This window comes from Eptesicus fuscus, chromosome 3 (assembly GCF_027574615.1).
Source record: "Eptesicus fuscus isolate TK198812 chromosome 3, DD_ASM_mEF_20220401, whole genome shotgun sequence".
NCBI lineage: Eukaryota > Metazoa > Chordata > Mammalia > Chiroptera > Vespertilionidae > Eptesicus > Eptesicus fuscus.
This window is the reverse complement of record NC_072475.1, coordinates 75754333-75781263: the sequence shown is the minus strand read 5'-3', so window position 1 is coordinate 75781263 and position 26931 is coordinate 75754333. Positions and strand designations below refer to the sequence as shown.

The 26931-nt window shown below is 41.3% G+C and overlaps 1 protein-coding gene across 1 annotated transcript in view; it reads right to left on the bottom strand.

Annotated features, from left to right (window-relative positions):
- The window catches only part of LOC129147488 (protein FAM170A-like), a 31887-nt gene extending 5576 nt beyond the window's left edge, over window positions 1-26311 (bottom strand). The window contains exons 1-5 of the mRNA XM_054709872.1: window positions 26278-26311; window positions 20652-20801; window positions 19621-19722; window positions 14461-14562; window positions 9275-9376 (exon numbers count right to left, since the gene is read on the bottom strand). Coding sequence (XP_054565847.1) covers window positions 9275-9376; window positions 14461-14562; window positions 19621-19722; window positions 20652-20801; window positions 26278-26311 — 490 coding nt within the window. The remainder of the gene's footprint in view (window positions 1-9274; window positions 9377-14460; window positions 14563-19620; window positions 19723-20651; window positions 20802-26277) is intronic.
- Window positions 26312-26931: the final 620 nt, after the last annotated feature.

Below are 26931 nucleotides of genomic sequence, written 5' to 3'. Positions count from 1 at the left end.
AGGGTCCAGGGCAATAGAAGAAGAAAGCACCTTAAGATGAGGCATTTTGTGGTTCTGTGTTAATTGAAAAACTACATGTTGAGTGGACATTACACATCAGACATTATTACCACACATGATATTGGTTCTCATACAATTTAAGATGGCTTTCCCATTTAAAATACCATTTATTCCTAAACTCTAAGTAAAAGCATATTAAAACTGTGTTTGATGAATATCATTGTATGTGATATTTCTGTTGATGTGTATGGATTATCATATACTTAGAAGTATACCTGAAAGACGGTATACATGAAATAAAATGTGGATATCAACGCAATTTTCTCATGAAAAAGTTATACCATTAGGGAATATGTGTTGCATGTTTTATGAATCATTCTGCATGTATATCTATCTATTATACTGATATCTATGTTGAGGTACATATATAGAGATATGTAAAAGGATAATTTATATAAATTAATTATGAATAGTTAATTTATTCAAAAATTCAGTTTCTGTTTCACTGTTCCTCTTCCTCTGTCATCTACACTAATAAAAGAGAAACATGCAAATTGACTGTCCCTGTGCTAAACTCACCAGCCAATCAGTAGCGAATATGCAGATTAACCCAACAAAGAAGGAGGTGGCCACAGAGCTGGACTGAGCAGGAGGCTTGGGTTATCCCTAGCTATGGAGGAAGTGAAGCTTCCTGTCCACCCTGGCGTCTACTCAAGGAGTGGCTCAGAGCCTGGGTCCTAGTAGGTGAACCAGGCTTTCAGCCTACCCTGGCTACTGCTGAAGGAGTGGTCCAGAAAAAAAAAAAAAAAAGAAAGAAAGGGTTGGGAGCCTGTGTCACTGGGGGGTGTGGCCAGCCTGAAAATAGGCCTCAGCACCTTACCTAGGATGGCCATGCCTCCATGGAGTAAGAGCTCACACTGGGGAGCCTGGCCAGCCTTCAAATAGCCATCAGCCGCTAACCCATGCTTGCAAAGCACCCCATGGGGACACCCCACCCTAAAGGGCTGTGGTCAGACTGAAAACAGCCTTCATCCCCTCAGCCATGCTGGTCAAACCCTCATGGGGTAAGTGTCCCTGCTGGGCCGGCTTGGTCAGCCTGCAAACAGCCATCAGCCTCTCACCCAGGCAGGCCAGGCACCCCATTGGAAACTCACACTCCAAAGGGGCTTTGACCAGCCTGAAAATGGCCCTCAGACCCTCACCCAGGCTGGCCACTCCCCCCAGTGGGGACGCTCAGCCCAGGGGAGAGTCGCTGGCCTGAAAACCACCACAGGCTCCTAGCCCAGGGCAACCTACGCTCCAAGGGAACTCCCACCCTGATCCTGGACGCCCTTCAGGGCAAACCATCCAGCCCCCACCTGTGCACCAGGCCTCTACCTATACTAATAAAAGGTTAATATGCTAATTAGACTGGGAGACCTTTCAGGAGATTTTCTGGACATTCTTCTGGAGAAAACCATGTTGGCAGGGCCAAGGCAGAGGTGGTTAGAGGCCAAAAGGAAAGGGCAGTTGTGGGTGATCAGTCCAGGCTGGAAATGCAGTTGTGAGAGATCAGGCTGTTGGGGGGGGGGGGGGGGGGGGGCATTGCAGGTGATCACGCCAGCGAGGGAATCCAGTTGGGGGTGAGTAGGCTATCAGTGTGGGTGATCAGGATGGGGGGGCAGTTTGGAGAGAGCAGGCCAGCAGGAGGCAGTTTTGGGCGAGCAGGCTAGTGGGAAGGGAAGGTGTGGGAAAGCAGGCTGGCAGGCAGAATAGTTATGGGCAATCAGGCAGGCAGGCGGGTGAGAGGTTAGGAGCTAGCAGGCCCAGATTGGGAGAGGGATGTTCGACTGCCAGTTTAGGCCCAATCTCTGTAAACTGGCAGTAGGACATCCTTTGAGGGGTAACAGATTGGAGGAGGTCCAGACCAGGCTGAGGGATACCCCCCGCCATGCACGAATTTTGTGCAACTGTCAACTAGTTGTTAATAACGCTCAATGCTCATTATATAACTGTTTAAGATTATCATCATCTCTTATAATGTTTCTGGTAAATGTATTATTCGCATTTTAGCAGTCAAGTATAGTGAATATAATGTGTTTGGTGTTTAAGTTCATAATTTGTTGGTTAAAACTGGGTTAAGATTAAATAATGTGTGAGTGATTTGTCTTCAATTCTGAATATGAAATAAGTTTTTGTGACTGTGAATAGTGTGTATACTTTTATCTGTGTGTTAGGTAAGCACATATTTTACTGTGTACATTGCTTTTCCTATATTGATAGAGATTTTTGTGTGTTTTACATACTATGTGGTTTGGATATGATATGTTATTACTGAGAATATTCCCTTTGATACTAGAAGAATTGCAAAACGTGAGGAAATATTTAAACAATGTGAGGATATGAAAACCAAGTTATGTAAGTGAAAGCATCCTGGGCTTTGAAAAGATGGCAGAGAGTGCAGAGAAGAGTGTGCAAATTAGGTGTGCAGTAACATGAGATTGCCTTAGAAAGCAAATAGAGAAAAATTGAGTTCTGAAAGGGGCTAAGATAGAATATGCAAGCTAAGCACTTGCAGTCTAACTGTTAAATATTCACCAAACCTAAATATCCTTATTGAAAGTACATGTAATATAATGCCCAGAACATCACCTTTATTAAGTAATTCAGACTGAAAGCAACCAAATGCTCAGAAAAGTATGATCAATAAAGAAATTATATTCATGCTATGGTATACATAGAATGAACAAACTAAAGTCACATGCAACATGAATATATTATACAAATACAATGATGAGAGAAATAAACCAGACAGAAAACATATATTGTGCCCTTCTGCTTATGAAAAATTAAAAACATGGAAAGTCATTTAGTGTGCTAAGAGTCAGGGAAATTTCTATGATACAGACAAAATGGAGCATAGAAAATTTAGAAGCCTGTGGAAAACTGTAAGGAAATGATTGATGGGGAGAATGAGTGCAAAAGGGTCTGTGTGATAGGGATGGCTGTGAATGTAAACATTGGCTATGAAAGGATATGGATGCGATGGGGTCTTTAATTGCATATGTCTGTACACTAGCTCAAGTTAAGTTCTTGAGGATCCTACCACTTTTGGCCTGTATTAAGATATTAGCGCTTCACAGGTTCACTGTAACATAACATGCCCTTGTCTGACTCATAGAAACATACTCTTAGATTTTTCTCTGATAAAACTCTCATCCATTTAAGTCCTCTCCTACTATTTCCTCAAATAGAACACTATTCTCCACTGATCTCCTTGCACATGCCCTAGTCCTTTTTAATGTTTTCCCTTGGAATACATTACTTCCTCTTCTGATCACATTGAAGATGATGCAGAAGAGTTTGAGTTTTTGCACTGAACAGCCGTGTGTTAATTAATGAGCAGAACCACTCAGCTCAACTCTGGGTTCTCTCTACATTCCCACCAACTTTGTGTACTATTCATCCTTCTTTACCAGCACCAGATATTCTGTCTTTAGAAGAGATGGAGGATACATTGTCTGAAGAAGAGGCCTTCCATGCTTTCAGGCCTTGAGTTACGGCCACTATCCTGTGTCTGTTAAATTCAACTTTGCTGAGCAATTAAATAAAAGTAATACAGATATGGACCATCAATGTTATCTGTGTATTTATCTGTCCATTAAACAAAAAATAAGAGTCTGCTATGTGACATATACAGTGATCACACACAGCCCTCTCTTCATGGAAAGTGTATGGTTCCCATGAAAATATAAAATGCACAGAAATATGCATTGTGTCAATATATATCATGGGTGACTGGGTTTGCATAAAAAATATTATTTTTAAATGAAACAGAGACTGCTCTCACTTTTCTACCTGGACATACAAATTTGTTATAGTTATCAATTTCCCTTGAAGGTAGTTCTCACCACGATATAACATTCATACAATGAAAAAATGGAAATTACATGGACCACTAACAGGCATAACCATACAAACCTCTTATGCGCCCCTCCATGATCTTCCGTTTCCGTGCTGTCTGGTACACAGGCATATTAAGATTCCCAAGATAGGGAACATTTTGTTGTAATTGATGGAATCCTAGGAAAGAAAGTTTCAAACATTAATAAACTAGAATGTGTGTGCGAGGGCTGTGGCAGGTAAGATGACCATGCCATAAGGGAGCATGTAGAGTGAAAGTAGGTCTATGGGTGATATTTCAGAATTCTGTGTGTGGTATGCCTCACTTGTGGTGTTTACAAGGTGTAACAATGTGTGTGATATGCTTTATTTGAGGAATTTACGTGGTGTAATTATGAGGATATAGCATTGTATGTATGTTTGTGTGGAGTTGTATGGATGTTCTGGGATATATCCTATGGGTATTTCCGATATTGGTAAAAGGGAATGGCAAAAGACTTGGTGGCTGAAGTGGTTCATGGATTAGAAAGATAATAGGTCAAAGTACATATCTTTTAAGGCACATGAGTTTTCAAGTGTTTGGGCTAGAATGAGGATTTTAAAAGACATTATCTGTCTGATTGCATATAAATTATTTATAGATTTAGTGTTTTATTGGGTGAGTGTGAAGGTATCAAGGTAAGAATGTACCTAGTTAATGGTACTAGAGAATGGGAGGACAGGTGTGGAATGAAGGCCTGTGTATTTGAGAGAAAAAGTTAAAAGGAGAAATGGGAAGTTACCTGGTATGAAGGAGTACAGAAGTGTGTGTGTGTGTGTGTGTGTGTGTGTGTGTGTGTGTGTGTGTGTGTGTAGAGTATATCAGTCTCTGCTCACCTGAGGGGCAGGTTCTGAGTAAATTTGCAAACACATATCAGCACTGTCCACTACCTCAGCCACAGCTGTCTCCATGCTGTTATGTTGGAAATGTGCGCTGAGCGATCCTGCTCTGTGTTGAAGGCACACTCCCTACTTGTCCCTCTGCAGAAGCCTTAGTACTAGTCTCTCTGTCCTCAATCCCTTTCCGGTTTTTGATGGGAAAGTGAAATCAGATGAGACTGGGCTGAGCAGCTGAGCTGCATCACTACACCAAGCTCAGATCCTGCCTTTGTATATTCCTCACCATCCTCATCATAATGGGGAAGCTTGGATGGTGAGGAGACACAGGAGAAATATTCAGAGGAGAATGCATTTTCTCCTGCTGCCTGACTACAGCCTGGGGCCTCCATAAATGACTGAGGCTGAGGCGCATCCTGTTGAATGTTACAGGGTCCAGGGCAATGGAAGAAGAAAGCACATTAAGATGAGGCATTTTGTGGTTCTGTGTTAATTGAAAAACTACATGTTGAGTGGACATTACACATCAGGCATTATTACCACACATGATAATGGTTCTCATACAAATTAAGATGGCTTTCCCATTTAAAATTCCATTTATTCCTAAACTCTAAGTAAACTCTTATTAAAACTGTGTTTGGTGGATGTCACTGTATGTGATATTTCTGTTAATGTGTATGGATTATCATAGACTTAGAAGTATGCCTGAAAGACTGTATGCATGAAATAAAATGTGGATATCAACTCAATTTTCACATGAAAAAGTTGTACCATTAGGGAATATGTGGTACATGTTTTATGAATCATTCTGCATGTATATCTATCTATTATACTGATATCTATGTTGAGGTACATATATAGAGATATGTAAAGGATAATTTATATAAACTGACTATGAATAGTTAATTTATTCAAAAATTCACTGTTCCTGTTTCATTGTTCCTCTTCTTCTGTCATCTACACTAATAAAAGAGAAACATGCAAATTGACTGTCCCACTGCTACACCTGCCAGCCGATCTGTAGCGAGTATGCAAATTAACGAAACAAAGAAGAAGGTGGCCACAGAGCTGGAGTGAGCAGGAGGCTTGGGTTGTCCCTGGATATGGTGGAAGCTAAGCTTCCTGTCCACCCTGGCCTCTACTCAAGGAGTGGCTCAGATCCAGGGTTCCAGGGGGTGAACCAGGCTTTCAGCATGCCCTGGCTACTGCTGAAGGAGTGGCCTGGAAACAAAAAAAAAAAGAAAGAAAGGGTTGGGAGCCTGTGTCACTGGGGGGTGTGGCCAGCCTGAAAATAGCCCTCAGCACTGCACTTAGGATGGCCATGCCTCCATGGAGTAAGAGCTCACACTCCCGGGGAGCCTGGCCAGCCTTCAAAGAGCCATCAGCCGCTAACCCATGCTTGCCAAGCACCCCATGGGGACACCCCACCCTAAAGGGCTGTGGTCAGACTGAAAACAGCCTTCATCCCCTCAGCCATGCTGGTCAAACCCTCATGGGGTAAGTGTCCCTGCTGGGCCGGCTTGGTCAGCCTGCAAACAGCCATCAGCCTCTCACCCAGTCAGGCCAGGCACCCCATTGGAAACTCACACTCCAAAGGTGCTTTGACCAGCCTGAAAATGGCCCTCAGACCTTCACCCAGGCTGGCCACTCCCCCCAGTGGGGACTCTCAGCCCAGGGGAGAGTCGCTGGCCTGAAAACCACCACTGGCTCTTAGCCCAGGGCAACCAACGATCCAGGGAACTCCCACCCTGCTCCCGGACGCCATTCAGGGTAAACAAGCCAGCCCCCACCTGTGCACCAGGCCTCTACCTATACTAATAAAAGGTTAATATGCTAATTAGACTGGGAGACCTTTCAGGAGATGTTCTGGATATTCTTCTGGACAAAGCCATGTTGGCAGGGCCAAAGTAGAGGCGGTTAGAGGCCAAAAGGAAAGGGCAGTTGTGGGTGATCAGGTCTGGATGGGACAGCAGTTGTGAGAGATCAGGCTGATGGGGGGGGGCATTGCAGATGATCATGCCAGCGAGGGGGTTCAGTTGGGGGTGAGTAGGCCATCAGTGTGGGTCAGTTGTGGGTGATCAGGATGTGGGGGCAGTTTGGAGTGAGCAGGCCAGCAGGAGGCAGTTTGGGGCAAGCAGGCTAGTGGGAAGGGAAGGTGTGGGAAAGCAGGCTGGCAGGCATAGTGGTTATGGGCAATCAGGCAGGCAGGCTGGTGAGTGGTTAGGTTCTAGCAGGCCCAGATTGGGAGAGGGATGTTCGACTGCCAGTTTAGGCCCGATCTCTGTAAACTGGCAGTAGGACATCCTTTGAGGGGTCACAGATTGGAGGAGGTTCAGACCAGGCTGAGGGATACCCCCGCCATGCACGAATTTTGTGCACAGGTCCAATAGTTGTTAATAATGCTCAATGCTCATTATATAACGGTTTAAGATTATCATCATCTCTTATGAATGTTTCTGGTAAATGTATTATTCACATTTTAGCAGTATGGTACAGTGAATGTAATGTGTTTGGTGTTAAAGTTCATAATTTGTTGGTTAAAACTGGGTTAACATTAAATAATGTGTGACTTATTTGTCTTCAAATCTGAATATGGAATAAGTTTTGTGTGACTGTGCGTAGTATGTATACTTTGTATCTGTGTGTTAGGTAAGCACATGTTTATGTGTGTACATTGCTTTTCCTATACTGATAGATTTGTGTGTGTGTGTTTACATACTATGTTGTTTGGATATGGAATGTTATTACTGAGAATATTCCCTTTGACACTAGTAGAATTAGTGTACTTGCAAAAAGTGAGGAAATACTTAAACAATGTGAAGATATGAAAACCAACTTGTGTAAGTGAAAGAATCCTGGGCTTTGAAAAGATGGCAGAGAGTGCAAAGAAGAGTGTGCAAATTAGGAGTGCAATAATATGAGATTGCCTTTGAAAGAAAATGGTGAAAAAATGAGTTCTGAAAGGGGCTAAGATAGAATATGCAAGTTAAGCACTAGCAGTCTCACTGTTAAATATTCACCAAACAGAAATATCCTTATTAAAAGTACATGTAATATAATGCCCAGAACATCAATTTTTCAAGTAATTCAGACTGAAAGCAACCGAATGCTCAGAAAAGTATGATCAATAAAGAAATTATATTCATGCAATGGTATACATAGAATGAACAAACTAAAGTCACATGCAACATGAATAAATTATACAAATATAATGATGAGAGAAAGAAACCAGACACAATGCATATATTATGCCCTTCTTCTTAGGTAAAAATTAAAAACATGAATACTCATTCAGTGTGCTAAAGTCAGGGAATTTTATATGATACAGACAAAATAGAGCATGGAAAATTTAGAAACCTGTAGAAGACTGTAAGGAAATGAATGATGGGGAGAATGAATGCAAATGGGTCTGTCTGGTAGGGATGTCTGTGATTGTAAACTTTGGGTATGAAAGTATATGGATGTGATAGGATCTTTAACCATTTGCACTGGCTTGCTTTTTCTCGATTCCTTTATTCTAATGCTAACCGTGTGGAGTCACACTCAACATCCGAGTGCAAAAGGTTAATTGCATATGTCTGTACTCTTGCTCAAGTTAAATTCTTGAGGATCCTACCACTTTTGGCCTGTGTGAAGTTATTAGTGCTTCACAGGTTCACTGTAACATAACATGCCCTTGTCTAACTCATAGAAACATATTCTTAGATTTTTCTCTGATAAAACTCTCATACATTTAAGTCCTCTCCTACTATTTCCTCAAATAGAACACTATTCTCCACTGATCTCCTTGCACATTCTCTAGTCCTTTTTCAGTGTTTTCCTTGGAATAGATTACCTCTTCTGCTGATCACATTGAAGATGATGCGGAAATGTTTGAGTTTTTGTACTGAGCAGGCGTGTGTTGACTAATGGGCAGAACAACTCAGCTCAACTCTGGTTCTCTCTACATCCCCACCAACTTTGTGTACTATTCAATATTCCTTCCTTACCAGCACCAGTTAGCCTGTCTTTAGAAAAGATGGAGGATACATTGTCTGCAAAAGAGGCTTTCCATGCGTTCTGGCCTTGAATTAGGGCCACAGCCCTGTGTCTGTTCTGCAAACAATCTTCTCTTAAATTCAACTTTGCTGAGCAATTAAATAAAAATAATACAGATGTGGACCATGCTTGTGATCTGAGTATTTATCTGTCCATTAAACAAAAAATAAGAGTCTGCTATGTGACATGTTCAGTGAACACACACAGCTTCTCTTCATGGAAAGTGTAAAAAGGTTCCCATGAAAACACTAAATGCACAGAAATATGCATTGTGTCAATATATATCATGGATGAATGGTTTTGCATAAAAAATATTATTTTTAAATGAAACAGAGACTGCTCTCACTTTTCTACCTGGACACACAAATATTTTATAGGTATCAATTTCCCTTGAAGATAGTTCTCACCATGATATTGCATTCATAAAATGAAAAAAATGGAAATTACATGCACCACTAACAGGTATAAACATACAAACCTCCTATGTGCCCCTCCATGATCTTCCGTTTCCGTGATGGCTGGTACACAGGCATGTTAAGATTCCCAAGATAGGGAAAATTTTGTTGTAATTGATGGGATCCTAGGAAAGAAAGTTTCAAACATTAGAAAACTAGAATGTGTGTGCGAAGGCTGTGGGAGGTAAGATGGCCATGCCATATGGGAGCATGTAGAGTGAAAGTAGGTTTATGGGTGATATTTCAGAATTCTGTGTGTGGTATGCCTCACTTGAGGTATTTACAAGGTATAACAATGCATGTGGTATGCTTTATTTAAGGAATTTACGTGGTATAATTATGAGAATATAGCATTGTATGTATGTTTGTGTGTAGTTGTATGGATGTTCTGGGATATATCCCATGGGTATTTTCGATATTGGTAAAAGGGAATGGCAAAAGACTTGGTGGCTGAAGTGGTTCATGGATTAGAAAGATAATAGGTCAAAGTACATATCCTTTAAAGCATATGAGTTTTCACGTGTTTGGCCTAGAATGAGGATTGTAAAAGTGATTATCTGTCTGATTGCATATAAATTATTTATAGATTTAGTGTGTTATTGGGTGAGTGTGAAGCTATAAAGATAAGAATGTACCTAGGTAATGGTACTAGAGAATGGGATGACAGGTGTGGAATGAAGGCCTGTGTATTTGAGAGAAAAAGTTAAAAGGAGAAATGGGAAGTTACCTGGTATGAAGGAGTACAGTTCTGTGATTATGTGAAGAGGATATCAGTCTGTGCTCACCTGAGGAGCAGGTTCTGACTAAATTTGTAAACACATATCAGCACTGTCCACTACCTCAGCCACAGCTATCCCCGTGCTGTTATGTTGGAAATGTGCGCTGAGCGATCTTGCTCTGTGTTGAAGGCACACTCCCTACTTGTCCCTCTGCAGAAGCCTTAGTACTAGTCTGTCTGCCCTCAATCCCTTTCCTGTTTTTGATGAGAAAGTGAAATCAGTAGAGACTGGGTTGAGAAGCTGAGCTGCAACACTTCACCAAGCTCAGATCCAGCCTTTGTATAATCCTTACCATCCTCATCATAATGGGGAAGCTTGGATGGTGAGGAGACACAGGAGAAATATTCAGAGGAGGATGCATTTTCTCCTGCTGCCTGACTACGGCCTGGGGCCTCCATAAGTGACTGAGGCTGAGGCACATCCTGTTGAATGTTACAGGGTCCAGGGCAATGGAAGAAGAAAGCACATTAAGATGAGGCATTTTGTGGTTCTGTGTTAATTGAAAAACTACATGTTGAGTGGACATTACACATCAGGCATTATTACCACACATGATAATGGTTCTCATACAAATTAAGATGGCTTTCCCATTTAAAATTCCATTTACTCCTAAACTCTAAGTAAACTCTTATTAAAACTGTGTTTGGTGGATGTCACTGTATGTGATATTTCTGTTGTTGTGTATGGATTATCATATACTTAGAAGTATGCCAGAAAGACAGTATGCATGAAATAAAATGTGGATATCAATTCAATTTTCACATGAAAAAGTTGTACCATTAGGGAAAATGTGGTACATGTTTTATGAATCATTCTGCATGTATATCTATCTATTTATACTGATATCTATGTTGAGGTACATATATAGAGATATGTAAAAGGATAATTTATATAAATTAATTATGAATAGTTAATTTATTCAAAAATTCAGTTTCTGTTTCATTGTTCCTATTCCTGTCATCTACACTAATAAAAGAGAAACATGCACATTGACTGTCCCTGTGCTAAACTCACTAGCCAATCTGTACTAAGTATGCAGATTAACCCAACAAAGAAGGAGGTGGCCACAGAGCTGGAGTGAGCAGGAGGCTTGGGTTGTCCCTGGCTATGGAGGAAGCGAAGCTTCCTGTCCACCCTGGCCTCTACTCAAGGAGTGGCTCAGAGCCTGGGTACCAGGGGTGAAACAGGCTTTCAGCCTGCCCTGGCTACTGCTGAAGGAGTGGCCCAGAAAAAAAAAAAAAAAGAAAGAAAGAAAGGGTTGGGAGCCTGTGTCACTGGGGTGCGTGGCCAGCCTGAAAATAGGCCTCAGCACCTTACCTAGGATGGCCATACCTCCATGGTGTAGGTTCTCACACTGGGGAGAATGGCCAGCTTTCAAACAGCCATCAGCCGCTAACCCATACTTGCAAAGCATCCCATGTGGACAACCCACACTGAAGGCCTGTGGCCAGACTGAAAACAGCCTTTATCCTCTCAGCCATGCTGGTCAAACCCTCATGGGGTAAGTGTCCCTACTGGGCAGGCTTGGTCAGCCTACAAACAGCCATCAGCCCCTCACCCAGGCAGGCCAGGCACCCCATTGGAAACGCACACTCTAAAAGGGCTGGGAGCAACCTGAAAATGGCCCTCAGACCCTCACCCAGGCTGGCCACTCCCCCCAGTGGGAATCCTCAGCCCAGGGGAGAGTGGCTGGCCTGAAAACCACCACTGGCTCTTAGCCCAGGGCAACCAACGCTCCAGGGAACTCCCACCCTGATCCTGGATGCCCTTCAGGGCAAACCATCCAGCCCCCACCTGTGCACCAGGCCTCTATCTATACTAATAAAATGATAATATGCTATTTAGACTGGGAGACCTTTCAGCAGATTTTATGGACATTCTTCTGGAGAAAACATTGTTGGCAGGGCCAAGGTAGAGGTGGTTAGAGGCCAAAAGGAAAGGGCAGTTGTGGGTGATCAGTCCAGGATGGAACTGCAGTTGTGAGAGATCAGGCTGTTGGGGGGGCCATTGCAGGTGATCACGCCTGCGAGGGGATCTAGTTGGGGGTGAGTAGGCCATCAGTGTGGGTCAGTTGTGGGTGATCAGGATAGGGGGGCAGTTTGAAGTGAGCAGGCCAAAAGGGGGCAGTTTTGGGCGAGCAGGCTAGTGTGAAGGGAAGGTGTGGGAAAGCAGGCTGGCAGGCAGAGTGGTTATGGGCAATCAGGCAGGCAGGCTGGTGAGTGGTTAGGTTCTAACAGCCCCAATTTGGGAGAGTGATGTTCGACTGCCAGTTTAGGCCCAATCTCTGTAAACTGGCAGTAGGACATCCTTTGAGGGGTCACAGATTGGAGGAGGTCCAGACCAGGCTGAGGGATACCCCCTGCCATGCATGAATTTCGTGCACCTGTCCACTGGTTGTTAATAACGCTCAATGCTCATTATATAACTATTTAAGATTATCATCATCTCTTATGAATGTTTCTGGTAAATGTATTATTCACATTTTAGCAGTATGGTACAGTGAATATAATGTGTTTGGTTTCTAAGTTCATAATTTGTTGGTTAAAACTGGGTTAAGAATAATAATGTGTGACTTATTTGTCTTCAAATCTGAATATGGAATAAGTTTTGTGTGACTGTGCGTAGTATGTATACTTTGTATCTGTGTGTTAGGTAAGCACATATTTATGTGTGTACATTGCTTTTCCTATACTGATAGATTTGTGTGTGTGTTTTACATACTATGTTGTTTGGATATGGAATGTTATTACTGAGAATATTCCCTTTGACACTAGTAGAATTAGTGTACATGCAAAAAGTGAGGAAATATTTAAACAATGTGAGGATATGAAAACCAAGTTGTGTAAGTGAAAGCATCCTGGGCTTTGTAGAGATGGCAGAGAGTGCAGAGAAAAGTGAAATTAGTTGTGCAGTAACATGAGATTGCCTTAGAAAGCAAATGGTGAAAAATTGAGTTCTGAAAGGGGCTAAGATAGAATATGCAAGCTAAGAATTAGCGGTCTAACTGTTAAATACTCAACAAACAGAAATATCCTTATTGAAAATACATGTAATATAATGCCCAGAACATCACGTTTTCAAGTAATTCAGACTGAAAGCAACCAAATTCTCACAAAAGGATGATCAATAAAGAAATTATATTCATACAATAGTATACATAGAATGAACAAACTAAAGTCACAAGCAACAGGAATAAATTATACAAATATAATGATGAGAGAAAGAAACCAGACACAAAGCATATATTGTGCCCTTCTGCTTTCATAAAAATTAAAAACATGGATACTCATCTACTGTGCTAAGAGTCAGGGAAATATCTATGGTACAGACAAAATGGATCATGGAAAATTTAGAAGCCTGTGGAAGACTGTAAGGAAATGAATGATGGGGAGAATGAATGCAAATTGGTCTGCCTTTTAGTGATGCCTGTGAATGTAAACATTGGCTATGAAAGGATATGGATGTGATGGGGTCTTTAATTGCATATGTCTGTACTCTTGTTCAAGTTAAGTTCTTGAGGATCCTACCACTTTTGGCCTGTGTTAAGTTATTAGTGCTTCACAGGTTCACTGTAACATAACATTCCCTTGTCTGACTCATAGAAACATACTCTTAGATTTTTCTCTGATAAAACTCTCATCCATTCAAGTCCTTTCCTACTATTTCCTCAAATAGAACACTGTTCTCCACTAATCTCCTTGCATATGCTTTAGTCCTTTTCATTGTTTTCCCTTGGAATAGATTGCTTCCTCTGCTGATCACATTGAAGATGATGCAGAAGTGTTTGAGTTTTTGCACTGAGCAGTCGTGTGTTGACTAATGGGCAGAACAACTCAGCGTAACTCTGTGTTCTCTCTACATTCCCATCAACTTTATGTAATATTCAATGTTCCTTCCTTACTAGCACCAGATAGTCTGTCTTTAGAAGAGATGTAGTATACACTCTCTGAACAAGGGGTATTCCATGCTGTCAGGCCGTGAGTTTGGGCCACAGCCCTGTGTCTGTTCTGCAAAGTATCTTCTCTTAAATTCAACTTTGCTGAGCAATTAAATAAAAATAATACAGATGTGGACCATGCTTGTTATCTGTGTATTTATCTGTCCATAAAACAAAAAAATAAGAGTCTGCTATGTGACATGTTCAGTGAACACACATAAGCTCTCTTCATGGAAAGTGTAAAATGGTTCCCATGAAAACACTAAATGCACAGAAATATGCACTGTGTCAATATATATCATGGGTGAATGGTTTTGCATAAAAAATATTATTTTTAAATGAAACAGAGACTGTTGACTCCTTTCTACCTGGACATACAAATATGTTATACTTATAAATTTCCCTTGAAAATAGTTCTCACCATGAGATTACATATATACAATGAAAAAATATGAAAATTACATGCACCACTAACAGGCATAAACATACAAACCTCCTATGTGCCCCTCCATGATCTTCCGTTTCCATGCTGGTTGGTACACAGGCTTATTAAGTTTCCCAAAATAGGGAAAATATTTTTGTAATTGATGGAATCCTAGGAAAGAAAGTTTCAAACATTAGAAAACTAGAATGTGTGTGCGAAGGCTGTGGGAGGTAAGATGGTCGTGCCTTATGGGAGCATGTAGAGTGAAAGTATGTCTATGCATGATATTTCAGAATTCTGTGTGTGGTATGCCTCACTTGCCATATTTACATGGTGTATCAATGTGTGTGGTATGCTTACTTTGAGGAATTTAAGGGGTATAATTATGAGGATATAGCATTTTATGTATGTTTGTGTGGAGTTCTATGGATGTTCAGGGATACATTCATGAGTATTTTTGATAATGATAAAAGTAAATGGCAAAAGACTTGGTGGCTGAAGTGGTTCATGGATTAGAAAGATAATAGGTCAAAGTACATATCCTTTAAGGCATATGAGTTTTCACGTGTTTGGCCCTGAATGAGGATTTTAAAGCCGATTATCTGTGTGATTTCATGTAAATTATTTATAGATTTAGTGTGTAATTAGGTGAGTGTGAAGGTATCAAAGTAAGAATGTACCTAGGTAATGCTACTAGAGAATGGGAAGACAGGTGTGGAATGAAGGCCTGTGTATTTGAGAGAAAAAGTTAAAAGGAGAAATGGGGAGTTACCTGGTATGAAGGAGTACAGATGTGTGAGTGTGTGAAGAGGATATCCTTTTGTGCTCACCTGAGGGGCAGGTTCTGAGTAAATTTGTACATACATATCAGCCCTGTCCACCACCTCAGCCACAGCTGTCCCAGTGCTGTTATGTTGGAAATGTGTGTTGAGCGATCTTGCTATGTGTTGAAGGCACACTCCCTATTTATCCCTCTGCTGAAGCCTTAGTACTGGTCTGTATGCCCTCAATCCCTTTCCTGTTTTTGATGGGAAAGTGAAATCAGTAGAGACTGGTCTGAGCAGCTGAGCAGCATCACTTCACCAAGCTCAGATCCTGTCTTTGTATATTCCTTACCATCCTCATCATAATGGGGAAGCTTGGATGGTGAGGAGACACAGGAGAAATATTCAGAGGAGGATGCATTTTCTCCTGCTGCCTGACTACAGCCTGGGGCCTCCATAAATGATTGAGGCTGAGGCGCATCCTGTTTCATGTTACAGGGTCCAGGACAATGGAAGAAGAAAGCACATTAAGATTAGGCATTTTGTGGTTCTGCGTTAATTGAAAAACTACATGTTGAGTGGACATTACACATCAGGCATTATTATCACACATGATATTGGTTCTCATACAAATTAAGATGGCTTTCCCATTTAAAATTCCATTTACTCCTTAACTCTAAGTAAAAACATATTAAAACTGTGTTTGGTGGATGTCACTGTATGTGATATTTCTGTTGATGTGTATGGATTATCATATTCTTAGAAGTATGCCAGAAAGACAGTATGCATAAAATAAAATGTGGATATCAACTCAATATTCTCATGAAAAAATTGTACCATTAGGGAATATGTGGTGCATGTTTTATTAATTATTCTGCATGTATATCTATCTATTTATATCGATATCTATGTTGAGATACATATATAGAGATATGTAAAAGGATAATTTATATAAATTAACTATGGATAGTCAATTTATTCAAAAATACACTGTTCCTGTTTTATTTTTCCTCTTCCTCTGTCATTTACACTAATAAAACTGAAACATGCAAATTGACTTTCCCTCTGCTACACCCGCCAGCCAATCTGTAGTGAGTATGCAAATTAACCCAACAAAGAAGGAGGTGGCCAGAGAGCTGGAGTGAGCGGGAGGCTTGGGTTGTCCCTGGCTATGGAGGAAGCTAAGCTTCCTGCCTGCCATGGCCTCTACTCAAGGAGTGGCTCAGAGCCTGGCTCCCAGTGGGTGAAACAGGCTTTCAGCCTGCCCTGGCTGTTGCTGAAGGAGTGGTCCGGAAAAAAAAACACACAAAAAAGAAAGAAAGGGTTGGGAGCCTGTGTCACTGGGGGGTGTTGCCAGCCTGAAAATAGCCCTCAGCACCTTACCTAGGATGGCTACACCTCCATGAAGTAAGAGCTCAAACTGGGGAGCCTGTCCAGCCTTCAAACAGCCATCAGCCACTAAGCCACGCTTGCCAAGCACCCCAATGGGGACACCCCACCCTGAAGGGCTGTGGCCAGACTGAAAACAGCCTTCATCCCCTCAGCCATGCTGGTCAAACCCTCATGGGGTAAGTGTCCCTGCTGGGCAGGCGTGGTCATCCTGCAAACAGCCATTAGCACCTCACCCAGACTGGCCAGGCACCCATTTGTTAACCCCACACTCTAAAGGGGCTGTGACCAGCCTGAAAATAGCCCTCAGACATTCACTCAGGGTGGCCATGCCCCCCCGTGGGGACCCTCAGTCCAGCGGAGAGTAGCAGGCCTGAAAACCACCACAGCCTCTTAGTCCAGGGCAACCAACGCTCAAAGGGAACCCCCATCCTGATCCCAGACCCCCTTCCAGACAAACCAGCCAGCCCCCACCTGTACACCAGGCCTCTATCTATACTAATAAAATGATAATATGCTAATTAGACTGGGAGACCTTTCAGGAGATGTTCTGGACATTCTTCTGGAGAAAACCATGTTGGCAGGGCCAAGGGAGAGGTGGTTAGAGGCCAAAAGGAAAGGGGAGTTGTGGGTGATCCGTCCAGGATGGGACAGCAGTTGTGGGAGATCAGGCTGTTTGGGGACCATTGTGAGGGATCACTCCAGCGAGGGGGGCTATTTGGGGGTGAGTAGGCCATCAGTGTGGGTCAGTTGTGGGTGATCAGGATGAGGGGGCAGTTTGTTGTGAACAGGCCAGTGTGAAGGGAATGTGTAGGAAAGCAGGCTGGCAGGGAGAGTGGTTATGGGCAATCAGGCAGGCAGGCTCGTGAGCGGTTAGGAGCTAGCAGTCCCAGATTGGGAGAGGGATGTTCGACTGCCAGTTTAGGCCCGATCTCTGTAAACTGGCAGTAGGACATCCTTTGAGGGGTCACAGATTGGAGGAGGTCCAGACCAGGCTGAGGGATACCCCCTGCCATGCACGAATTTCGTGCAAGTGTCCACTAGTTGTTAATAATTCTCAATATTCTTTATATAACTGTTTAAGATTATCATCATCTCTTATGAATGTTTCTGGTAAATGTACTATTCACATTTTAGCAGTATGATACAGTGAATGTAATGTGTTTGGTGATTAAGTTCATAATTTGTTGGTTAAATCTGGATTAAGATTAAATAATGTGTGATTGATTTGTCTTCAAATCTGAATATGGAATAAGTTTTGTGTGACTGTAGATAGTATGTGTACTTTGTATCTGTGTTAGGTAAGCACATATTTATGTGTGTACATTGCTTTTCCTATACTGATAGATTTGTGTGTGTGTTTTACATACTATGTTGTTTGCACATGCAATGTTATTACTGAGAATATAACTTTGAACCTAGTAGAATTATTTTACTTGCTAAATGTGAGGAAATAAGTAAAAAATGTGAGGATATGAAAACCAAGTTGTGTAAGTGAAAGCATCCTGGGCTTTGAAAAGATGGCAGAGAGTGCAGAGAAGACTGTGCAAATTAGGAGTGCAGTAGTATGAGATTATCTTAGAAAGCAAATGGTGAAAAATTGAGTTCTGAAAGGGGCTAAGATAGAATATGCAAGCTAAGGAGTTGCAGTCTAACTGTTAAATATTCACCAAACAGAAACATCCTTATTGAAAATGCATGTAATATATTGCCCAGAACATCACCTTCTGAAGTAATTCAGACTGAAAGTAACCAAATGATAAAAAAGTATGATCAATAAAGAAATTATATTCATGCAATAGTATACATAGAATGAACAAACTAAAGTCACATGCAACATGAATATATTATACAAATATAATGATGAGAGAAAGAAACCAAACACAAGCATATATTGTGCCCTTCTGCTTTCATAAAAATTAAAATCATGGATACTCATCCAGTGTGTTAAGAGTCAGGGAAATATCTATGGTACAGACAAAATGGATCATGGAAAATTTAGAAGCCTGTGGAAGACTGTAAGGAAATGAATGATGGGGAGAATGAATGCAAATGGGTCTGCCTGATTGTGATGTCTGTGAATGTAAACATTGGCTATGAAAGGATATGGATGCGATGGGGTCTTTAATTGCATATGTCTGTACTGTTGCTCAAATTAAGATCTTGAGGATCCTACCACTTTTGGCCTGTGTTACATTATTAGTGCTTCACAGGTTCACTGTAACATAACATGCCCTTGTCTGACTCATAGAAACATACTCTTAGATTTTTCTCTGATAAAACTCTCATCCATTTAAGTCCTCTCCTACTATTTCCTCAAATAGAACACTATTCTCCACTGATCTCCTTGCACATGTCCTAGTCCTTTTTAATGTTTTCCCTTGGAATACATTACTTCCTCTTCTGATCACATTGAAGATGATGCAGAAGTGTTTGAGTTTTTGCACTGAGCAGTCGTGTGTTGACTAATGGGCAGAACAACTCAGCTCAACTCTGGGTTCTCTCTACATCCCCACCAACTTTGTGTACTATTCAATATTCCTTCCTTACCAGCACCAGTTAGCCTGTCTTTAGAAGAGATGGAGGATACATTGTCTGAAGAAGAGGCCTTGCATGCTTTCATGCCTTGAGTTAGGGCCCCTTCCCTGTGTCTGATCTGTAAAGTATCTTCTCTTTAATTCAACTTTGCTGAGCAATTAATAAAAATAATACAGATGTGGACCATGATTGTTATCTGTGTATTTATCTGTCCATTAAACAAACAATAAGAGTCTGCTATGTGACATGTTCAGTGAACACACACAGCCCTCTCTTCATGGAAAGTGTAAAATGGTTCCCATGAAAATAAAAATACTCAGAAATATGCGTTGTGTCAATATATGTCATGGGTGAGTGGGTTTATAAAAAATATTATTTTTAAATGGAACAGAGACTGCTGTCTTCTTTCTACCTGGACATACAATTACATTAGAGTTATCAATTTTCCTTGAAGGTATTTCTCACCATTATATTACATTCATACAATGAAAAAATAATTGAAATTACATGCACCACTAACTGGCATCATCATACAAACCTCCTATGGTCCACTCCATGATCTTCCGTTTCCATGTTGTCAGTGACACAGACATGTTAAGTTTCCCAAGATAGGGAAAATTTTGTTGTAATTGATGGGATCCTAGGAAAGAAAGTTTCAAACATTAGAAAACTAGAATGTGTGTGCGAGGGCTGTGGAAGGTTAGATGACCATGCAATATGGGAGCTTTTTTAGTGAAACACGTCAATTTGTGATATTTCAGAATTCTGTGTATGGTATGCCTCACTTGAGGTGTTTACATGGTGTAACAATGTGTGTGGTTGCTTTATTTGAGGAATTTATGTGGTATAATTATGAGGATATAGCATTGTATGTATGTTTTTGTGGAGTTGTATGAATATTCTGGGATATATCCCATGAATATTTTCTATATTGGTAAAAGGGAATGATGAAAGACATGGTGGCTGAAGTGGCTTATGAATTAGAAAGACAATAGATCAAAGTTCATTTCCTTTAGGGCATATGAGTTTTTAAATGTTTGGCCTAGAATGAGGATTTTAAAACAGATTATCTGTGTGATTGCATGTAAATTATTTATAGATTTGGTCTTAAATTAGGGGAATATGAATGAATCAAGGTAAAAGTGAATCTAGTTAATGCTAAAAGAGAACGGGAAGACAGGTGTGGAATGATGGCCTGTGTATTTGAGAGAAAAAGTTAAAAGGAGAAATGGGAAGCTACCTGGTATGAAGGAGTACAGATGTGTGTGTCTGAGAAGAGGATATCCTTTTGTGCTCACCTGAGGGGCAGGTTCTGAGTAAATTTATAAACACATATCAGCACTGTCCACTACCTCAGCCACAGCTGTCCCCGTGCTGTTATGTTGGAAATGTGTGCTGTGTTGAAGGCACACTCCCTATTTGTCCCCCTGCAGAAGCCTTAGTACTAGTCTGTCTGCCCTGAATCCCATTCCTGTTTTTGATGTGAAATTGATATCAGTAGAGACTGCTCTGAGCAGCTGAGCTGAATCACTTCACTAAGTTCAGATCCCGCCTTTGTATATTCCTTACCATCCTCATCATAACGGGGACGCTTTGAAGGTGAGGAGACACTGGTGAAATATTCAGAGGCAGATGCATTTTCTCCTGCTGCCTGAATGCAGCCTGGGGCCTCCATGAATGACTGAGGTTGAGGCGCATCCTGTTGAATGCTGCAAGTTCCTGGGCAATGGAATAAAATCACATTAAGATGAGGATTGCTGTCTTAATTGAAAAAGCAATCATTGTATGTAATATTTCTGTTGATGTGTATGGATTTTCATATACTTAGAAGTATGCCTGATAGATAATATGCATGAAATAAAATGTGGATATCAACTCAATTTTCTCACGAAAAATTGTACCGTTAGGGAAAATGTGGTGCAAATTTTATGAATCCTTCTGCATGTATATTTATTTATACTGATATATATGTTGAGGTACATATATCGAGATATATAAAAAGATCATTTATATAAATTAACTATGAATAGTTAATTTATTCAAAAAATCACTGTTCCTGTTTTATGGTTCCTATTCCCCAGTCATCTACACTAATAAAAGAGACACATGCAAATTGACTTTCCCTCTGCTATACCCACCAGCCAATATTTAGCTAGTATGCAAATTAACCCAATAAAGATTGTGGTGGCCATAGACCTGGAGTGAGCAGGAGGCTTGGGTTGTCCCTGGCTATGGAGGAAGCTAAGCTTCCTGCCTGCCCTGGCCTCTACTCAAGGAGTGGCTCAGACCTTGTGTCCCAGGGGGTGAACCAGGCTTCCAGCCTGCCCTGGCTGCTACTGAAAAAGTGGTTGGGGAAAAAAAAAGAACGTGTTGGGAGCCTGTGTCACTTGTGGGCTTGGCCAGCCTTCAAATAGCCATCAGCCCCTCACCCAGGCTGGCCAGGTACCCTGTTGGAGACACCCCACCCTGAAGGGGGTGTGGCAAGACTGAAATCAGTCTTAATCCTCTCACCCAGGCTGGCCAGGCACCCCAATGGGGTCACACACCATGAAGGGGTTGTGGCCAGGCTGAAAATGGCCCTCAGGCCCTTACACAGGCTGTCCATGCCCCTGTGGAGTAAGAGTCCCTGCTAGGGTATGTGGCCAGCCTGTAAACAGCCATCAGCCCTCACCCAAACTGGCCAGATACCCCAGCAGGGACTCCCACCCTGAAGGGGGTGTGGCCAGTTTAAAAAAAGCCCTCAGTCCCTCATCCATTCTGGCTATGCCCCCACAGTGGGGACCCTCACCCCTGGGGAGAGTGGCCAGCCTGCAAAACCTGAGGGGCAGGTTCTGAGTAAATTTGTAAACACATATCAGCACTGTCTACTACCTCAGCCACAGCTGTCCCAGTGCTGTTATGTTGGAAATGTGTGCTGAGCGATCTTGCCCTGTGCTTGAAGGCACACTCCCTTCTTGTCCCTCTGCAGAAGCCTTAGTACTAGTCTGTCTGCCCTGAATCCCTTTCCTGTTTATATATATATATATATATATATATATATATATATATATATATATAAATATATATATTTCATTGCTTTTTTACAATGAGGAAAGGAGAGGGACAGAGAGCTAGAAACATCAATGAAAGAGAAATATCGACCAGCTGCCTCCTGCACACCCGCTACTAGGGATGTGCCCGCAACCAATGTACATGTCCTTGACTGGAATCGAACCTGGGACCTTTCAGTCCGCAGACCGATGCTCTATCCACTGAGCCAAACCAGTTTCGGCCCCTTTCTTGTATTTGATGGAAAAGTGAAATCAGTAGAGACTGGATTGAGCAGCTGAACTACATCTCTTGACCAAGCTCAGATCCTGCCTTTGTATATTCCTTATCATCCTCAACATGGTGAGAAAGATTGGATAATGAAGAGACACAGGTGAAATATTCAGAGGTAGATGAATTTTCTGCTGCTGCCTGACTGCAGCCAGGGAGGCATAAATGACTGAGGCTTTGGCACATCTTGAGTGCGACAAGGTCCTGGGCAATGGAGTAAAAAAAGCAAATTGAGATGAGGCATTTTGGAGGTTCTGTGTTAATTGAAAAACTACATGTTGAGTGGACATTACACATCAGGCATTATTACCACACATGATAATGGTTATCATACAAATTAAGATGGCTTTCCCACTTGAAATTCCGTTTACTCTAAACTCTAAATAAACACTTATTAAAACTGTGTTTGGTGGATGTAACTGGGATTGGGTACATTGTATATGATATTTCTGTTGATGTGTATGGATTATCATATACTTAGAAGTATGCCTGTAAGACAGTACGCATCAACTAAAATGTGGATATCAACTCAATTTTCTCATGAAAAAATTGTACCATTAGGGAATATGTGGTGCAAGTTTTACGAAACATTCTGCATGTCTATCTATTTATATTGATATCCATATTGAAGTACATATATAGAGAGATGTAAAAAGATCATTTTTAATTAATGAAGTGTTCATTGTTCTCATGTCACTGTTCCTGTTTCATTGTTAACAAAACTTAATTCTCATTATTTAACTGTTTCAAGAATATTCATCTCTTATGAATGTTTCTGGTAAATATATTATTCACATTTTAGCAGTATTCTAAAGGGAATGTAATGTGTTCGGTGTTTAAATTCATAATTTCTTGGTTAAAATTGGATTAAGATTAAATAATGTATGACTAATTTCTTGTTTGAAAATCTGAATATGGGATAAATTTTGTGTGACTGTGGATGATATGTGTCTTGCGTTTCTGTGTGTTATGTAAGCACATATTTATGTGTGTACATTGCTTTTCCAATACTGATAGATTTGTGTGTGTTTTACATATGACATAGTTTAGTAATGGAATGTTATTACTGAGAATATTTCCTTTAAAGGTAGTGGAATGAATGTATTTGTGTAATGTGAGGAAATAATTAAAGAACATGAAGATGTGAAAATCAAGTTGTATTAGAGAAAAAACACCTGTGCTTTGAAAAAGATGGCAGAGAGATGCGTGTGCATATTAGGTGTGCAGTAACATGAGATTGTCTTAGAAAGCAAATGGTGAAAAATTGAGCTCTGAAAGGGGCTACAATAGAATATGCAAGCTAAGCACTAGCTGTCTAACTGTTAAATATTCACCAAACAAAAATGTCCTCATTGAAAAGCACATTCTACCTAATAGTAGACAAATATGCAAATTGACCGTACCTTCGCTATGCCTGCGATTGACCAGGAGGCGTGGGGGGGCGGGACTCGGGGTGGCTGGGGTGGCCGATTGGGCTGGCAGGACGCTGAGCTCGCGTTGCCACAGGCGGTTCGAGCTCAGCGTCTGCGCCATGGCTGTTCTGCGGCACAGAAGGGGCCTCTGGGGCAGCGAGCTCACGTCCCACCAGGGACCATCAAAAGCGGGGGAGCTGGGTGCCTGTCTGCTCTTTTGAGAGCCAATTTTTTAAAACTTAAACTTCTTCTAATGCCTCTTCTTCAAAATAGACTTGCCCAGGTCCTGGTTTTTGTGGAAGAGCCACACTCAAGGAGCCAAAGAGCCGCAAGTGGCTTGCAAACCTTGCTGGCGGGACGGAGCCTTCTGAAAGTCCAGGTGCACCAGCAGACAGGCACCCAGCTTCCCCATGATCGAAAGCAAAAGGGTGGGATCTGGGTGCCTATCCGCTCAGGCACCAGGCCTTTCAGAAGCCTCCACTGGGCCAGAGGCTTCTGAAAGGCCTGGTGCACCAGCGGACAGGCACCCAGCTCCCCCATGATCGAAAGCAAAAGCGTGAAGGGGACCCTACATGTGCATGATTCAATCATGCACTGGGCCTCTAGTGTAATATAATTCCCAGAACATCAATTTTTCAAGTAATTCAGACTGAAAGCAACCAAATGCTTAGAAAAGTATGATCAATAAAGAAATTATATCATGCAATGGTATACATAGAATGAACAAACTAAAGTCACATGCAACATGAATAAATTATACAAATATAATGATGAGAGAAAGAAACCAGAATCAAAGCATATATTGTGCCCTTCTGCTTACATAAAAATTAAAAACATGTATACTCATCTAGTGTGCTAAGAGTCAGGGAAATTTCTATGGTACAGACAAAATGGAGCATGGAAAATTTAGAAGCCTATGGAAAACTATAACAGTGTTATGGTGGCCAGAGAGAAGGTGGAGTGAGTGTGAAGGGGAAGTGGGGGAAGCCTGGTGGAGGGGGGATGGAAACATAAGCCCCTTCCACCATGCTCTTCTTTTTCCTAATTTACTGGGATGTTGATATCTTGGGGTTCTTTTTGAAAGCTGCATGTTAATGATAACAAAGTTTATATCAGCTCAGACCAATGAATTACCTCATGGAAGAGACTTGACCTAGTGACCTGCATATATATGCCAATTTGTCATATAAGCAAGAAATAGATCCCTTTATTAGTCACTGAATACTAATCTATTCTAATGAAGTAGAGATATGTGTTTTTGAGAGGCAAAAAAAATAAATAAATAAATGGACCTGGTACATAATTAGTGGGCAATTATGTCAGGTTCTTATCTATTTTTCCCCTGGATTATTTATGTTCTATATGTGTGTAATGTTTTGTATGTGTTTATATGTGAACAGGTTTGATTGTATTTTTCCATGTCTCATAGTTTATGTTCAATAACATATATAATATGAACTATTGTTTTTTGAAAGTGAAATGAATACAGCCTTTTCCAAAGATTCATTGGAGTTTGCAGAAATCCCAAACAAGTTAGTAATATCAGTCCTTGCCCTAACCGGTTTGGCTCAGTGGATAGAACATCCACCTGCGGACTCAAAGGTCCCAGGTTCGATTCAGGTCAAGGGCATGTACCTTGGTTGCAGGCACATACCCAGTGGGAAGTGTGTAGGAGGCAGCTGATGAATGTTTCTCTTTCATCGATGTTTCTAACTCTCTATCCCTCTCCCTTCCTCTCTGTAAAAAATTAATAAAATATATGTTTTTAAAAGGCAATATCAGTCCTCTTTAGGAATGTGAGCTACCATTGGAACTTTGGGGTTGGCTCCATTCTGTCCTCTTCCCACCACTGAGCAAGGTTCTTCCTCATAGTGGTTACTTGTTTACTTTCAATCTCCATAGTAACCAAACTATTTTAGATTTCCATTTTTCCAGAAAGAGCCAAAATATCTCCTTAATTAAACCATCATTGTTAAAAGGTGTGTGTGTGTGTGTGTGTGTGTGTGTGCGCGTCCCATTTTTTTCTTACATTTCATATAGAAGCCCAGCATTTACATCTTCATAGCCTAACAAAATAATTCATCTTTACCTCTGGTTAAATAAATTCTTTCTGAAATTATACTCTAATCCCTACACTACCAGTTTTAAGTGTTCATAGTTCTTTCCCCTTCCCTCCCCTCTCCTCCTTTCTCTCCCTTATTCTCCTTCTCCTTCACCCTCCCCCTCCTATCACTTTCTCTGTGTCTCCATCTCTCTCCCACTCCCCATCCCTGCCTTCATCTCTCCTCCTTTTCCTTCCTTCCTATCCCTCTGTCACTCTCTCCCCACCTATCTCTCTTTCCCTCCCTTCCTCATTACAACTAGGATTCTCTTTCTTTAGAAAACAGTACCTGATTATCCTATTCCCCAAGGATGTGCTTAACACATACCTCTTCAAATCCTTGCAGTTTTGATGAAATACTCACTTTCTAGATGTTTCTTCTTTTCTTTATGCTTCATGGTTCAACTCTGTAAAGAGGCACTCAAATCAGGCACCTTTCTCCCCCAAACTCTACTCTCAGAATGTCAGTTGATGATGATAAAGAATGAAATTACAACAAGCACAATTAATATAAACAAATTACAATCAATAACAAGTCACTTGAGAGTCTTCTACTCTCAGCAATCACTGCTCTGACCAGTGCCTAGGACACCACCAGGGCAGTTACGATGCAAGTCATCGCTATGGCTTCAGCAGTGTTCCATGACATGTGCATGACATCAGTGCATTCCAGGCTCCAGCTAGTATTCATAGGACGGCAGGACTGCCACATCCAGGGACCACAGTGATCCCTTTTATCCAATGGAAACTGTGCCATGAACTTGAATTTCTTTGAATCATTTACTCCATATCAAAACTAGAGGATTGGCGACTTGAATTAAGCAAAGGCAATTATTTTATGTGTCTAGGGCAGTGGTCGGCAAACTCATTAGTCAACAGAGCCAAATATCAACAGTACAATGATTGAAATTTCTTTTGAGAGCCAATTTTTTAAAACTTAAACTTCTTCTAATGCCACTTCTTCAAAATAGACTTGCCCAGGTCCTGGTTTTTGTGGAAGAGCCACACTCAAGGAGCC